The following is an 18354-nucleotide window of genomic DNA, read 5'->3' on the forward strand; positions in this document are numbered from 1 at the left end:
AGTGTTATTTAAGTAGAGCTGACATGCGGAGCGAGTTTTAAAATATAACAGCTACTTATATTATCACTACATGTCGATGTCTTCACTGTAGCACTACAATTACTATCTTTCATTCTAGGTTTTTATTTAACGATCAAAAAACACCCGTTTTGTGAATCAAATTTTCACGTTATATTTTTTAATTTGAATGTATTACCAGAACAAGTCAAAGTTTAAAAACAACTAAACACCTCTTCACTATCTCCGCTCCTATCTGTTTCCTGAAGTTCCTTTCCTAGGTAATATGGCGTGTGATCTAATCCTTCTATATCTGTGTTTACAAGTAATTGTTGTATATTTCCTTCTTCCTCAAGGCAAAAACACATTTGCGCTATAACTTTTGATGGACAAGGAATGCCACCATTCAAAGGCTGGCACAGCAAGTATGGGCAACTGTAGCAGGCAACACAGACAAACTGGTGGTGTGGTGGGGTGGGACTTGCATGCCGATGTTAGAGAGGAGACGCAGATACGGGAAAGAACTCGCAAATCGGAAGTGAAGCGATACTGTTGTTTTATTCAAATACTGCTCGTCTCAACTTAGACTACTAGTCAGGTAAGAAATTAGAAAACAGTTTTAGCCCTGTGTTCATAGCTCTTAATGAATCACTTACAAATAATGTTAAAGTAGATCAAATAGGTTAAAGTACACTTAACTCACACGCTCAACAATCGAATAGTCTGCCAATTTTTTGCTCGTTAAGCTTTATTAGGTAATTTTAAGACAAATAAAGTGACAAAAATGCAGAAATTATACATTTATTTCTGAAACACGGGTTAAAACGTTGCTATGTATTACCTTTCAGTTTAGGGCGTTGAGCGTGGATGTAGTAGCCACTAGAGGCCGCTGGAGGGTGCAAAAGACACGGTGTTAAATTAAGAGTTCCAGTTATTTTGATAGTGAGAGGGTTAGGGTTAGGGGTAGAGCAGGGGAAAGGTTTAGGGGTTAAGAATAAGTGCAATATGATGTGGCGTGGACTGAAGCTGCAGGTGTATTTTGTTTTACTATATTATTGTAGATGACCTTAGAATTATATAAATGATATTCGGTATTTTTTTTTTTTGCCTTTTTTTTTGTACTATTATTGAATAGTGGGATCTTCCCCTATTGTAATTTTCCAGGAAATTCCGATTTGTTCAGCACGGACATCGTAATAAATTCAGGAACAAGTTAATACTGTATTAGACTATGAATACAGGGAACAGATGTTCTGGGTGAATAATTCATTTTTTTTTAACTTCATTTCGTGTAATCAAAGAAGCAACATTATATCAGAAGCCTCGAAATGTCACATTTTTCATTTTTTGTTAGTGTTTCGTGCAACTACAAAGTGGTATGTAATTCGTTATGGTAATACAAATTGCAATATTTAATTCGTTTATACGTAACGTCTAAATTATGCAGCAGATTTAATTCTTCTTTATGAAGTCAAATAAGTTTTATGGGGTGTGTGGATTCACACCCCTGTGTCGTCAACATGAGCGGGGAAGCTTGGAACCTATTGTGATTGTGTTATATATATATATATATATATATATATATATATATATATATATAATATATATATATATAGAGAGAGAGAGAGAGAGAGAGAGAGAGAGAGAGAGAGAGAGAGAGAGAGAGAGAGAGAGAGAGAGAGAGAGAGAGAGAGATCGACCGACCTGCTTTCCATACATAACCTTTCAATTGTATTTAACAATGTTTGAGTGATTACTTTATGTTATCATTTTGACTTTCTGTGGTGATCTATTTTTTTTTTTTTTTAAATAACATTTATCTATAGTCGTTTGCGTGATTTATTTTAATTGCAAATATATACCCTATCCACTATTACAGTTTTGTTACAGGATTCATTGGTTTATCTGTAAAGTAATCGCAGTTTTACATGTAGACTGTTCAGGGTTCTGGGACACTTAGCTTTTATAATGCCCCAAATTCTGGGCCGCTTTGGTTTTTCAGATAAGGTCCCAAATTCTGTGCTGATGTGCCTTCCCGAATTCAGCCCAGTTTTTGGGATATTCTGCTCAGCTGACAGCTGAGTTTCTAAGTCATGCATGCTCAGTTTACCATAAAAAAGTACACGAAAACTGGAACATGAATTCATTTAAGATTAACCTTTAGTACATGAATCAAAGTCAATGTATTTTTTTTTTATTCTCTCCAGAAAATATAATTTTTTTAGGAACAGAAATAAAATGTAAATGTTAAACATATTTCTTATTACACTGAAGAAACTATATTGCATTGAAATAGATTCATGAAAATTCATTAAAGCAGTCATTTCACTTTATTAAAGGCTAATATTAAAACACATTTTTGAGAAGGAACATGGTTTTCCAAAAGAAAAAAAAAAATCTAATTTCTTATGTAATTCCCATCAATATATAGCAGCGCTTCAGGTTCTTTTGGGGACAGAAATGAGACTGCAACAATGAGTAGATGAAGGCTCAAGCCATTTATTTTTACAGTAATTCCGTAATCACTAAATAAAATCATAAAGTGATGGAAAAGGACATGGGAGTTGAAAATTAAAAATGATTATGGTAGTTTTTCTTTTATCATATCCTTTCTCACTCTATCTCTCTATATCCCTGAACACAACCTTCTCTCAAACTCTTGTCTTCTCCAATCCTCCTTTTGCACACACCACCATGCAACCCCTGCACTCACACACCACCATGCAACCCCTGCACGCACAACCCACCATGCAACCCCTGCACACACCACCATGCAACCCCTGCACACACCACCATGCAACCCCTGCATGCACACACCACCATGCAACCCCTGCACGCACACACCCACCATGCAACCCCTGCACGCACACACCCACCATGCAACCCCTGCACGCACACACCCACCATGCAACCCCAGCACGCACACACCCACCATGCAACCCCTGCACGCACACACCACCATGCAACCCCTGCACGCACACACCACCATGCAGCACCCCATGCACGCACACACCACCATGCAACCCCTGCACGCACACACCCACCATGCAACCCCAGCACGCACACACCCACCATGCAACCCCAGCACGCACACACCCACCATGCAACCCCAGCACGCACACTCCAAGTAGTCGTTTTCCTTTATTAAAGGCTAATATTAAACACTTACATATTGCCTATGATACTTTGTTGTAGTTGATACGTCAACAGTCCATAGGCATTCCTGAAAATGTCTCAACCTGTGAAATCTAATAACTGTAGATTAGGGGTTTCCAATCCTGGTCGTGGAGCGCTGGTGTCCTGCTTGACTTTTGTTCTAACTGTAACCTAAATTACTTAATTAGACCAGTTAGGTTTCTAATAAGCACTTAATTGGTCCAATTAAGTAATCTGTGGTACAGTTGGAACAAAACCCAGGAGGGACACCGGCCACCCACGACCAGGAGTGGAGACCCCTGCTAGCAGGTTCATTGCTCCATATCACCAGATTTATATTGTGCCCTTTTTAATTCAAACACCTAATTAATCCCCTTCTTGTTTTTTGCTAATTCTGCATTTGTTAGGTGCTTCTCCAGGCAGAATGTATGTATTTTATGAAACAAGCATTGTGTAGTGTAGTGACTACATCTTCCTTAGTGAGTGTAAAACGATCAGTTCTGTTGAAGAAATATATAGCTAGAAACATGTTTCAGCTCGTTTCATTGTCAGATATTCGTGATGTAATTAAGAAATTGAGTTGGTTTAACAAGAACACCATAAAGAATAAAAATAGTGGTACTTGCTTCCTTACTAAAACAGAGTGCTGTCATTGGTAAAAGGCAAGCATGCAGCATCCCCCTGCAGCTGACTTACCCATACATTGAGGCTGCACGTTCTGCATCCACTCAATTGGTTGGAAGTTAAGGCAAAGCTTTGCCAAGTTATACAGATATGGAAATCGATTAGAAACAGCCCCAAAACTTGTTTACCAAAGGTCATCTGGCATACTTTGATATAGATAATATATGCAGTACGTTCGTTGTCATGTAATTTGTTCCATCCAATAATTTATTTTATTAACACTGAGTCAACACAAAGAAAACGTGGCTGTTCGGGTCTAAAATTCCAACTGCGAAAAGTAAGCAGCAGGTTGAGGCGGGGTGGCTGTGTGGATCGTTTTACTACTGATTTAACTTGCAGACAGGAATACATTTTGTCTGGGCTGACTTTCCAGTTTGGTTTCTGAAAGCTGTTTATTTTACGTTCTGTTTAGCAGCCTCTGTACCCTTTTGTTTAATGTGTGATTCTGAAGCTAAATAGCAATCGATTGTATTTTCTCCAGACACATTAAGATATGCAAAACAGTTACCTCCATCTGCATGTACAGTTTCTTTGGAAAATATCTTGGCACGAACAATCACCAAAATATGTTTTGCTTTTTTTGCTTTGGTGTCCATTTCTACTATTTTACCTCCAATGCTGAAAAGTAGATTTTAGCAACCTAAATCAAAACAATGCAGCACTGACTTTGTCCCACTCCCTACTGCACAGTACAGGTCACAGAAAAGCAGTACAGACTCACTGATAGGCTGATTAAAACTTTGTTGTTATTTGAATAGTAAACAAGAACATTAACTGCTTTGGAGAAATTTTTTTGTAAATGTTATTTGTGGATGTTTTTTGTTTGTTTTTTGCCCAAGTGCAATGCACACAGGACGGTGAAGGAATAAAAAAAAGGCCTGTCTACAGAAGGAAGATGTGTAGTTTGAGTCGCCTGCATTGTGCAGTAATTCATTTAAACAAGGTTTCTTTTTTTTTTCCTCTTAGTCCGGTATGCATTGGCCCCTAAAAAATTTTGAATTTGGAATTTCGCAGTGACCCCTCAATTTCGGTTTAGGTAGAGCTGTAATTATAAATAAACCTAATCTAACTCATTTATTCATTTGAATAAATATTGTGAAAGATGGAAATTACATAGACTATGCACTGAGTGAAAAAAAACAATTGAAACACTTTAATTTTAGTAAATAAAATAAAATTGCAAAAACTAAACAGATGTTTTTACCAAACCTTTAAATTATGTACCTTTGCAAAATTAAACATTTTAGATATGCAATTATTTTTCTTGGTCATCAAAGAAGAAAGAAGTGCAATTTCTCTTATTATTTCCATTCATAAATCCCTGAACAGGCAACACTTCAGTAAAACGAGTACAACACAAAGACGAATGTGCACAATACAGAGGGAAATGAGAACCTTGCAGAAGTTACTTTTTTTCGCCACTACTCTGTACAGCCAAATACAATTTTGTCTTGCAATCCCACCTCCCAAATAAAAAACTAAAAATCAGAGCCCAGCTGAGCCACTTAACCAAAAAAAAAGAAATACATCTGCAGCGAAATTTGAATCAGTAAAAAAAGTTTTTTTTTTATTATTTTCCAACAAAACGTACTCTATTTTAAGACGACTGTGAATGAGCCAGTAACCAATAAAATAGCAGTATATCCAAACATTTTATTAAATCAATTACCAGTATGTAACAATATATCAGTTTGATTAATAACTTGATTTAGTTAATATTGAAACATATATCAAAGTACTGAAAGAAAAAAAACATTCCAATACCTCAAAACATGGTACAAATGCATTCAAACTCCTGTAGCTGCCTTTTTTGTTCTTTTTTTTGTTTTTGTTCTTTGCAAAACATATTCTTTGGTAGCGGATTCGACAGATTGTAATTTTATTAATGCTGAACCCTCTTTTTACATCTGCCAGCAGAGCGATCACGTGACCTTAACACTGCCCTATTGTTTTTGCATTTTTTTAAAGTGTATTGAACTCCGCCATTCTGTTCATTTTGAGATCTGACAAACCTCTAGGCGTGACCCTGTTGTAGCGATCCTGGGGGGAGAGGAGAGAATCAGGATAGTCTAGAGCAGGGGTTCCCAAAGTTTTGGTGATGGAGGGCCAATTTCCAGAGGTTGCATGGGATGAGGGAGCCGCACAAGAAAATGTACCACTCAAGAAACTGAAATGTGTCCCAAGTCATACCTTTTTTATTTCCTATACATTTTTGTATTTAAATTAGGAATGTATATTACTACCACTGCAACACCAGCAGCTTTTAAATGTTTTTTTTTTTTTTTATCCTGTGTCTTGTTGCCACAGCAGGTTTAGGTTTGAGCACCAATATCATGCTGTCACATTTTACATTGTCCTGGTCACAACAATTAAAGAAGATAATACTGAAATAGGTACTCTTCAAACTATACCAATTAAACTCTTTCATGGGTTATTCTTCAGTAGAGAGGCAGAATGCATCTTGACTTGTACCACTAACCACTTCACTAAGAGCTGAATGTATGTACAGTGAACTCCGCTTAATTGAAATCTCCGAGGACCATACAAATAGTTTGAGATGTGCAAAAATCAAATTAAACAAATTATGTAAACTGCCCCATGGTGTGGACATTTAGAGCTATTTCCATAGTAAATGTGCAGAAATAAAACACACTCTACTGTATTTTACCTTGATGTTTTTATGTATTTATTGTTTCTGAAATCAACAAAATAATCACACATTACTATTTAAAGTGCAGCATTAATTATTTCTGCCATTAAATTGGGTGCAAAAATACTTAATGTATATACTAACGGTAATTTAATCCGCTGTTATTTTACTATTGCTTCTTTGACATGTTTTTCCACACTAGTACTTTCCCTAACAAAAGATCCAAGTGAACACCAAAACTGTTGCAGCAGCAAAAGTCATTTTCAAAATGTAGCTAGAAGCTGAATTTAGAACTGGGCAGACACTAATAAAATGAAACTACAGAAGAAGTGCCTGTACGTACTAGTAACTTGCATGTCCCTAACAAAAGATCCAAGTTGGAGTTTTTTGTTGCAAAACTAGGCAATACTGATAACAAAATAACAAGATTTCCCGATTGTAGCTCAAGCTGATTAGTTTTGCTCTTAAAAATTAAACTGTTAACATTACAGAAGCTAGCTAGCTACTTCAGCTACATAAAGTAATCTAACGTTGTTTGGATGGTACCTTCATGTCTTGATATCGCAGTCTTTTAGCAGCGTGCCGTATATTTCATGAGATTGCAACAAACCTACCAACAGACATAACGTAGCGTCAGAAAAGCGTCGCAGGGCCCATTTCTGTTTGACTTTGATTCTTTTTGGAAAGGAATCCTCCAAGGGGAGGATTGGCAAACAACGTTGCAGCAGCAAAGGTCATTCAAAATGATCTAGACAAGATTCAGAACTGGGGCAGACACATGGCAAATGACATTTAATAGAGAAAAGTGTAATGTACTGCAATAGGAGACAACAAAATGATAACTTAAGAAAAGTACAAGAGCTTTCTTTTCTTAGGAGGTTCCATGTTATTTTCCTTCAGCACGGCAGATCTACTGTGCACTATAGGCGCCATTATTTTCTTTAATGGAACAATACACATATAAAGACCGTAACAACATAATTAATAAAATTGGCTTGAGAGGGTCGAGATTTGGATCTGTTATAAAGGTATCCAAAATTAATAAAATTGGCTTGAGAGGGTCGAGATTCGATCAAAACATGTAAAAAAATGTATGTTAGGGAATTTTTATGAACTTTGATTGCTGTGAATTATTAATTTCCCCCAAATTACATGTGCAATTTTTTACAAAAATTTTCAGAACCAAATGTCCTCACGGGCCACATTTGTTCCGAGTTCTGTCTGTTCCGACTTCCTTAGTGCCAGGTTGATGCTAAACCTTTGCCCATAGCTGTACAGTCATACCGAATTCATATGTTTCTGTCTCCGTAGTGTTGTTGTTCTTATTAGGTAGGTAAACTTTCACAGAACAGTTCTTTCAGTGATGCAGTGTTCCCAGGTTTCAGCCTGGAATTCGCTGGAGAGCTATAGTACGCAATGGGATAATGCTATAGCCTTGTAGAAATAAAAAAGAGAAGTACAGCTCTCTGAGAAATATAGTAGGCTTTAGCCTAAATGTTTTCATAATGGTAATATTTTACAAACAAGCTGGCCAGTGCTTCTGAAACTAGTGTGTCTATGAAACCACACACGTTATAGATACAGCCGTAGGTACCAGGGTCTATGATTTAAACAACATCAGATATCATACATTTGTGGATCAATGAAATATAGCCCATTGCTTTATGTAAGGAGTTATGTGATTGTGAAAAAGGTTAGGTTTTAAGATGTTCTCAATTGAAACAAACACAATGGACCTGAATATCGAAAGCGTACATCAGGACAGAGAATAAAGCAAGAGAAGACCCATTTAATAGAACGTAATAATAAAGCAAGAGAATTCCCATTTAATGGAACATAATAATAAAGCAAGTATATCGGGACAGAGAAAAAAGTCAGAGAGCTCATTTAATGTAGCCTGATTTTAATGTACACTATTCATTTCCTCATTTTAATGTATATTCAATTATAGTTTCATAATATTTATGCCAAAATGAAAAATGTATAATTATATAAATACAAAAATAAAAAAATAAATATGTATATAGACATTTATTTATTTCGATATTTGTTTATTCATTTATGCATTTATTTTTCATTTTGGATAGCAGCTACATTATCCCTTTTATCCTCTAAAATCACAGCAATCTCTGGGCTTAGCTGGGCTTACATTGGGCTCCATCTGCACAGTAGTCAGTCACTGCACCGACCCCAGTGCCAGAGGCACTGCGCCGACCCGAGAATCAGAATCACTGCACCCACCCCAGTGCCAAAGTCACTGCACCGACCCCAGTGCCAGAGTCACTGCACCCACAACAGAGTCAGAGTCACTGCAGCGACCCGAGTGCCAGAGTCACTGCAGCGACCCGAGTGCCAGAGTCACTGCAGCGGCCCGAGTGCCAGAGTCACTGCAGCGGCCCGAGTGCCAGAGTCACTGCAGCGGCCCGAGTGCCAGAGTCACTGCAGCGGCCCGAGTGCCAGAGTCACTGCGCCCACCCGAGAGTCAGAGTCACTGCTCCCACCCCAGAGTCAGAGTCACTGCTCCCGCCCCAGAGTCAGAGTCACTGCTCCCGCCCCAGAGTCAGAGTCACTGCTCCCGCCCCAGAGTCAGAGTCACTGCGCCCGCCCCAGAGTCAGAGTCACTGCTCCCGCCCCAGAGTCAGAGTCACTGCGCCCGCCCCAGAGTCAGAGTCACTGCGCCCGCCCCAGAGTCAGAGCCACTGCGCCCGCCCCAGAGTCAGAGCCACTGCGCCCGCCCCAGAGTCAGAGCCACTGCGCCCGCCCCAGAGTCAGAGCCACTGCGCCCGCCCCAGAGTCAGAGCCACTGCGCCCGCCCCAGAGTCAGAGCCACTGCGCCCGCCCCAGAGTCAGAGGCACTGCGCCCGCCCCAGAGTCAGAGGCACTGCGCCCGCCCCAGAGTCAGAGGCACTGCGCCCGCCCCAGAGTCAGAGGCACTGCGCCCGCCCCAGAGTCAGAGCCACTGCGCCCGCCCCAGAGTCAGAGCCACTGCACCCGCCCCAGAGTCAGAGCCACTGCACCCGCCCCAGAGTCAGAGCCACTGCACCCGCCCCAGAGTCAGAGCCACTGCACCCGTACCAGAGTCAGAGCCACTGCACCCGCACCAGAGTCAGAGCCACTGCACCCACCCCAGAGTCAGAGCCACTGCGCCCGCCCCAGAGTCAGAGCCACTGCGCCCGCCCCAGAGTCAGAGCCACTGCGCCCGCCCCAGAGTCAGAGCCACTGCGCCCGCCCCAGAGTCAGAGCCACTGCACCCGCCCCAGAGTCAGAGCCACTGCACCCGCCCCAGAGTCAGAGCCACTGCACCCGCCCCAGAGTCAGAGCCTCTGCACCCGCCCCAGAGTCAGAGCCACTGCACCCGCCCCAGAGTCAGAGCCACTGCACCCGTACCAGAGTCAGAGCCACTGCACCCGCACCAGAGTCAGAGCCACTGCACCCACCCCAGAGTCAGAGCCACTGCACCTGCACCAGACCCTTTTTTAGATGGAGCCTGCTTGAAATAGGCTTCCATCTCCAATAGGATTCCTTTAAACAGGTGGAACAACTTCAGATGGAAAATACTCAATCCGACCACATCAACCCTTTTGATTTTTGCACAGGGGTATGTTAATTAGGATACTCAATTCATTTGCATAATATTCCACATACTGTCGGAATTGGGGTTTTGCGACTGTTCTCATCCTCCCTGCCGATTTTTGATTTTTGCTCAGAACACGAAAAACAGCTAGAAAGTTAAACCCTTGCCATAAAAGCCCTCCTTGACGGTCGAAAAAACTTTGATATTCAGGGTCAATGTATCTGCCCTAGAAGGTTGTAAGGTGAATTAGTCCATTGGTTCTTTAGAGTAGAATAAGCTATACTAAGGTGTTATTCATATGCAAAAAGTCAGTCTAATGGATTTTATTGGCTAGTACTAATTACTTAATGTGTAGTATTTCCAACTTGCTGCATTGGTATAGCTGCCATTTGACCAGAACTTTTGATCAGACTTTGCTACGCATGTAGTGGACCTGACTGGGTGCTCTTACTTCACAGCACTAGGCAGTAACTGCAAGGCTGGCAACAGTTCAAGGCAGTACATTACTTCTGCTATAGAGCAGTCTGGCCACACATGTGAGTGTGTCCTTTCTTAAATGTACACATCTTTGGGTTAAGCACTAAGTAGCAGCAGTGGCAATAGCAGGACCTCTCAGTGAACAGGCTAATCGTGTTTCAGCAGAGATGAGTGGCCACTTGTATTCTTATGGAAAAACACCCTTTTGCAATTGAATGCTATACATTTCCGATGCTTTTACTGACAATTCATAATAATGAGAATCATAAAATAAATATAATTGAACTACTAATACTGTATGTAAATACATTGTGTGTAGGGTGTTTCATTGGAACGTGAAAAACTAAGCAGCAAGAAGTCATAGTTTGAGCCTAAAGATTGTTTTTCTTTCAAAAACATACTGCCCCTAAAATTGTAGACGTCTTTTTTGTTGATTTAAAATGTGGTATGTTGTTTTTGCTGATTGTGTTTCATATGTTCTCATAAGATGCAGCTTTTAGCAGTTATGTTTTCTTTTATCTTTTGTCTTTTAGGTCATCTTTGTAAGATATTTAAAAAATGTCTTTTGTAAGTGATACATTATACAATAACTACATTCGACCCAACATCCCCTGTTATGTGGAAAAAGTAAAAGCGAATCAGGTGTTAATGCATATTACCTGTCTCACTGACAATGACAAGGTGAGTTTTTCTTGACATTTATTTATTTCAGTATTATTATTATTATTATTATTATTATTATTATTATTATTATTATTATTATTATTATTTCAAAAGAAAAACTTTGCAAACTGGGAATACAAAAATAGCATTTTTAATTGGACACCTTTTTACTAATTTGTGTTTTAAAAAAGTAATTTACTCTTTGAAGTAAAGGCTTTGAAAACTGCCAAAATTGAAGTAAAAATTTAAAAAATGACCAGTTTAAGTGCAAATATTATTAGTCCTTCCATTAGCAAGTAATATGTTTTAGGAAGAGTGTTTGTTAGATACATTTTCTCTAAACAAACCATACATTTTTGAAAAACTGAATCAGATTACTACTACTACTATATATATATATATATATATATATATATATATATATATATATATATATATATATATATATATATATATATATATATATATATGTGTGTGTGTTTTATTTCTTTTAGGAAGAAATTAACGCCAAACTATATTCGTCTGGCAATTATGTTGCTATGCAAATGTTTTTCGATTGCCTAAAGCGAAGAAAAAACTGGCCAAGCGAGTTTATTGAAGCTCTTAAATCAGTTAAGCAGGATGACCTGGCCATCGAGCTCGAGAGAGAATATTCCAGACTGAAATACCCTCAGCGTAAGTTTGCATGCTGCATGATGTAAACTATTCTGCTAAATGTAATAAACTGCCTGTGCTGGGTGGGGACTCGCTGCGCTGAGGAAAAAAACATTAACTGGATATTCCAAATTAGGAGAAAATAAATAAAAAATAATAATTGGTCACTTGAAAAATAAAATAAAAATAGCAGAATTCCTGACTGCGTAAACTATAGCCAATCTAGTCCTCTACCAGAGCTTCATTATCCTGATAGTGTTTCAGATGCAAATGGACAACACAATATAATTATTACACAACACTGCTACATTAAGTGTGTTTGAACAAACTTATGCCTGTCTATGAAAATAAAATACTGTCTTAGCATATCTGTGCTCTTTATACAGTCAAACCTTTTTTTTTTTTTTTTTTTTAATACCACCATTATAGATGTGGTCTTTATGTCAATAAATCAATTATGGCCATGTTGAATCCTGTAAAGAAAAAATTGCAATACAGTAATGTATCAATTAAATCACCTGCATGTCAGTAACATTTTTTGATGGTCACTATAAGTAGGGTGGACTGTAAAGTAAATTGTTTAAACAGAATGGGACATTAGCAGTGTAACGTAATTCATTTACAAATGCTGTTCTGTTAATCTAGACATTGTCTGCTTTATTTTATAGGTAGCAGCCCAGTCCCTGCTCCCCATCAGCCACCGGCTGTGTCTGTACCTGATGCTCCCCCAACAGTAGCTTCTTCTCCCCCATCAACCACCAACCAGCCCTTAATCCCATTAGAAGCTGCAGTCTACATCCATGGAAATAATAATAATAATCCAGCTGCAGCTCCTCCAGCTCTTCCACAGAATCCTTCAGAACCTCATGCTTGGGTCTTACCTTCTCCATCCCCAGTATCTAATGCCATTGTTCAGACATCCCTCCCAGCAAACCTCCTCCAAGGTGCTACTTCCCACTCCCATGGCTCCCATGCAATCTCTGATCCGGAGCCAGAAGTAGCCCCGGCCCCCTATTCAGTTCTTTCCAGGCCAGAGGGGAACAGCAGAAGAGACCAGGTGGAAGTTAAGACCTCAGTTCAGGAAACTGCACCTCCACATGCCAACTATAACACAGTGCCAAGAGCTGTGGGACCTCCAAACAGCAACTCTGATACAAAAAGAAATCAGGTATTTTCCAATGTTAAATCTCTTTGCCAGTGCTAAGTTAGTTGACTCCACTGTGTCCCCTAGCCCTTGAACAGACGTTATTGAGACAATCATTGAAGTAATTTGCATTAATGTTGCATGTAGTGCAAATTCATTTCTTTTGGTGAAACTCATTTATTTCGGTAGTATGCAACCGCTGTTCTTGCTGTGCCCAGGTATAAATGGCAGCTTCACACTGTTCTTTTGAAAATATTTGATAAGTATGCAGTTATCTAGATAGTCAAAGAGAAAACATTTCAGTGCAATGTTAAAATATAGATATCAAAAACTTGTAGCAGCTGTCGAGTTTTGACTGCTTTGTGTTTTCAGTTTCGGATACAGAGACGCCAAACTCTGATCGCTTACAAATAAGTATATTTCTGATTAAATTGCATATATCTAGAGAAACACTCACCAGTTCTGATGACAGTCTTTACCACAAGTTACTGAAGGTATAAGAATCGGGGGTCCTACTTTCACTACGTCTGTCTGTATTTCACACTTTCTGTAATTTTCATAGTTTTACAAATTGCATGAGACATTTTTTAAAGTTTGGGCTTCATATTTTACATAGTAAACTGTGTTTTTAATATGGTAGCATTAAGAGGTGCACGTTATCTCACTGCAACCCACGCAGCTTTGTCATGCACGCTTTACATGGGTGTGCACTATATTTTCAAATGTAATTGTAGTGATCTACTTTTTCACAGCAGGGATGTGTGCTGCTAAAATATCTCTTTAATCAAGTCAATTATTTTAATAACTCATGATTTACATTTTTGTTTTAGACCATTATAAATCTCTTGACAAGTTTATTCTTCATTGGCACTGAAAATAAAAATAAAGGTCAAATACAAACAGTATTTCCAACCCTATCTTCTGTAACTATATCGTTCATTGTTACTTGCATTTCGGTAATGCCCAGTGTAGTATGTTAGTGAATTAACAAAGTGTGTATTTGAATTCTGCTGCTTTATGTATTGTTGTTAATATAAATTGTTGTTCTTCTTTTTTCAAATAACATTAATAATTAGAAATTATGTATGAAGAATAAACCAGTAAAGGGTTGTCTTTTTTATGTATAGATTAGTTCTGAAGTTAAAAAAAATACATTCATAGTAGTTAGGGTTTGAATTTTTCTGTTTCATTTTTCGTTCAGTTCAGGGGGATGGGGCTATCAGTTTTTATTATTATTTGGCAAAATTGGTTATTAAAAATAAACACAGCTCAAACACATCAATTTTCAGTTTCTATATGAATGTGCATTTCACTACTACATATACAAAGGTTAACTTACTGTGAGGATGTCCAAATTAGGATTCCGGCAATGTAGATGTGTGGATGCATTTTGAATCCAAGAAGTAACAGATTTCATTTTACCCCCATTACCACCCGCGTATCTATCACAGTTCATGTTTTCTTTCTGCCCACCCCATCGTATGGCTATAGCGTACTGTAGTAATTAATCTCAGCTTACAGGAAGCTTAAACATTCATCACGGTACAGTGATTTAAGGGTTGATATTTATGTAGTAATAATAATAATAATAATAATAATAATAAGGTAGTTGTACACAAGAAAAACTTTAATATGCATTAATAGAAACATAACTGTACAGCAGTTTGATATTTACAGAAACTTTTTCGATTCATCACTGACTAAAACCGTAACTCCATGTGGCTGGTTTGTTTGGGTTCGGGGTCATTAAGTCCGTTGCTAAGAAAATGATGCATTGATGCAAATTACGCGTATTATGTAGTGCACAAAACTGACGATTGGTCAGTTGCAATGTCTTTGCACAGTGCCCTCCTTTTGAACGCTGTTTTCTTTATATAGAGAGTGGTGCATGATTGACATTATTTAAAATTTTGCCAAAACCCACTTTATTGATTTAAAAAGATTTAAACCGAATCTTCTAAGTAGGTTAAAACCAAAAACAAGCCCCAATAGTAGTGTGAGTACAAGGTTAGTTTTTTTATTATTATTGTTAAAATGTTTTTTGTAGAGTGTCTCCTGTTTATAACACAAATCATTGAGCAGACAGAGATAACTGCTCAGCTTCACTTGGCAGCCCTCTCTCCCAAACTGCACGAGATGACTTCTTTTATAATAATGAGACACCCCCACTCACAGTCTTAACTTGCTGTAGATAACATTTGTAATAATGTTTCCATCTCTGTCAGATTGATGCAAACCATCAGCTTACAGGGGCACCCCAGGAAAGCAAAATTAGAAGGTCTGTGGATTCATCTGGGAGACCACCTGCAGGCCCAGGCCAGACTGAGGCCATCCCGTCAATTAGAGGGGCCACAGCCGGATCCGGGACAGAAGAATATTTAAGTAAGCCTGGCATACTAAGATCAACAAACATTGATGACCAGCCTTGCTCTGTGACTTCCAGTCAGCTGCAGCGTTCAGGTGATATAATAGAAAGCCCCTCCATGTCTGGTGTCAGCCAGGTCCCTGAAAATCTTATTAGGGGAACGCCACTCAGTGGAGTTGAAGACGACTGTTGCCCGTCCCATGACACCTCTGCATCGTCTCCCTGCCACAGTGCTGTGCCCAATGGCCTCTTCAATTTTGAAGAGTACAACAAGGAGCAGAAGATTCAGGCATTACGTGGCTATCAGAACCCAAACCTGATGGATAGTTTAGTGGCTGTTGACAACCCCCTTCAGATACAAGGTCAGTACAATACTTTCCCAAAACTTGCTCAAAGTCCTAAAACAAGTGGGGCGTGCGGTCCATCGGAAAATTCAACCATTAACAGGGGACAGCATAGCGAGAGGAAACAAAGAAGCCCATCTAAACCATGGCGCAGTGTTGGATCAGAAGAAATTAGATCCCCAAATATACCCAAAAGCTACAGCTCACCCACAGATCAGCACCTTGGTACAAGAGGAAGGGAAACCACAGAGGGGACAGCCAGTTACTCAGATGTCAGACAGGTTGTGGTGCAATTTTCACAAAATCCCAATATCGATGATCATGCTTCAAATCAGTTTATACAGTTGAGAGAAAAATCTCCTCAAAGCGGTCGATCTTGGTCTGACTCTGAGCGTCCGCAAACAAGTTTGCATACACGTGAATGGGAGAATTTAGGATCAATCTCAGTGCAGTCGCTTGAAAATAACCAAAGAGAGCCCAGAGGTGATGCAAGAAGGCAGTTTGATGCCTACCTGTTCCCAGCCATTGCCATTGCTGCTTCATCCGTTGCTGCTGTGCTGTTGTGGAGATACATGAAAAAGTAGGAAACCTGTCAAATTCAAGGTAAATGTTTGCTAAAAAAAATTACTACTAAATTAAGATGAAAGTACGGCTAAATGCAAGGAATATGTATTTAGCAGTATTTCTTACTTAATTTATTGTATTTAGCAATTATGTGGCATGTTGCTAAATTACTATATTTTAAATGTAAATCTAAAATCAACAGATTATTGGGCTAAAAAAATAATGTTATAACTAAGCAAAAGTAAGGTTCTTGTTCTTGCGCTCAGCGATCAGATGTATTGAATGCCTTTTCCGTATTGAATGCTACAGGGGAAATAAGTTTGTAACAGGATCTCATTTTGAATCCTAGCCTTAAATTTATTCAAATCATATAACCAGAATAATATTGTGTGTGCTTGGATTTAAAATTAAAAAAAAAATAATTAATCAGCCTTCTCAACCAACTCTGCGTTCACACAATGGACATTTACATAACTTGACCTTTGATCACATGCGTATATTGCTTTGTGAGAGAGATTATCGAAAAGCAATGAAGATTGATTTGCTACGCCTTACTTAGTCTTTCTATTTAAACATATATGTCTTGTTTGTATAGTTTCAGTCTTTGGGAGAGTATATTGGGGATTGCACTGTAACTAGTTGTTTTAAAAGAAAGCACTTTGAAGCTATTTATCACTGCAGGTTTTAATGCAACATAGATTGTATTTTGGCCTTATCAATGTATAATCAAATCCCAGCTATCATTGGTAATTGTTCAGGCATCTGGTAGTGTACAAACATTAGGGCACTGTTTTCTGTTTCCATGACAAATGTGTAATGTGTAACTATAAAACACGCAATAGCGCTACAATGTTAAAAGAAGATTAATAAATCAAATTACATGTGAATATGTCCCAAATCCTAACATCTTTTAAAAGGAAAATGTTGTCATAACCCATGTACCCATGGGATATTGTATGAAATGCAGAACCACCAGGGCAGGACATTTCTTGTGTTTTTACTGAAACGCCTTGCTTCCAAAGTATCTTTGTGACTGAAGGTTTTAGTAAGCAGCCTAAGCCGTGTCACGTTTGCAGTGGTACCCCAAATATCATCCATTTACAACCAATGTAGAACAGTTGCTCTTTATTGCATTTCTGAAATGGTGAATGAAAAAACGAAGGCAATGATCAGTGCCCCATTTATCTTTCTTAATACTTTTGAAAAGGCAGTGTATACCAGATCCACCCTTGCTGGAGCCCCCCGGGGGTAACACTGTCGTATTAACTATATCTATATCTGTATTGGACAGGTGCTTGACAAGGTCATATCTGATACAGTAATTCCTCAAATGGCTTTTAATAATCATATAAAATAATAAGCAAATAAAATACAGAATACCAATCGGTGATATCAGGGGATTATCTTACCAAAATATACTATATAGAATTATAGTATATCCCATTATATATTCCCCATTGTAGTGTATCTGTCACCAGGTAACCCTTTTTTAAATTGAATTCAGTTGCCCGATGCCTGAAAATTGCAATGTTGTCAACTTTTGAAGCCATCTCTTTGGTTGTAATTGAATTCATATTAAAAGGATTGTAGTAAATGTTTTCCGAACTAAGCAAATTTTAAAAAAGGATATACATATTTTTTATGCATATGTTTTTGTGTTTTTTTTTTTTAAGTTAGAAAACTAATATAAATTTGCACTTTGTATTTAGTTATATCACTGTCTGTGGATGATTGAACAGTCATTTGCATGTACTGTACAATAAAAATAAAATTGTATTGATTATTTGGGCTTTACTCTTTTTTTTTTAAAGGGCAGTATCTGAGTGTAAATGAATTTCCCCTGGTTTGCCTTATATTGTTTCTTTTTACCATTCATTACTGTTTTCTTGTAGACGGGTTTCCTTTTCAGCACTGCAATTGTACAGTATGTGAACCCATTTCCGATTGTCCCACAGTAATAATACCTATTCTGTGTTCATCATACGAGAAATCAACTGCACTAAAGGGGTTATAGCTAATGAAATAATTTCATAATGTTATAGCTAGAGCCCTGTGTTTTTACTAAATAGCATGAAATAAAAC

At 38.4% G+C, this 18354-nt stretch overlaps 1 protein-coding gene across 1 annotated transcript; it reads left to right on the plus strand.

Moving 5' to 3' along the window:
• The first annotated feature begins 459 nt into the window (after window positions 1–459).
• On the plus strand, window positions 460–18055 carry LOC121306044. Its single transcript, XM_041241443.1, has 5 exons — window positions 460–595; window positions 11072–11219; window positions 11696–11876; window positions 12524–13023; window positions 15225–18055. The coding sequence occupies exons 2-5, from the start codon at window positions 11097–11099 to the stop codon at window positions 16290–16292; spliced, it is 1872 nt and encodes a 623-aa protein (XP_041097377.1). The 5' UTR covers window positions 460–595; window positions 11072–11096; the 3' UTR covers window positions 16293–18055.
• The last annotated feature ends 299 nt before the right edge of the window (window positions 18056–18354 follow it).

The sequence above is a fragment of the Polyodon spathula genome, chromosome 1 (assembly GCF_017654505.1).
Source record: "Polyodon spathula isolate WHYD16114869_AA chromosome 1, ASM1765450v1, whole genome shotgun sequence".
NCBI lineage: Eukaryota > Metazoa > Chordata > Actinopteri > Acipenseriformes > Polyodontidae > Polyodon > Polyodon spathula.

Bases quoted from the DNA above. Each gene is read 5' to 3' on its own strand.
- LOC121306044 (XM_041241443.1), top strand. From the start codon at position 11,097: ATGTCTTTTGTAAGTGATACATTATACAATAACTACATTCGACCCAAC. The intron at 11,220-11,695 runs GTGAGTTTTTCT...TATTTCTTTTAG, and splicing joins GTCTCACTGACAATGACAAG to GAAGAAATTAACGCCAAACT. The intron at 11,877-12,523 runs GTAAGTTTGCAT...TTTATTTTATAG, and splicing joins CAGACTGAAATACCCTCAGC to GTAGCAGCCCAGTCCCTGCT.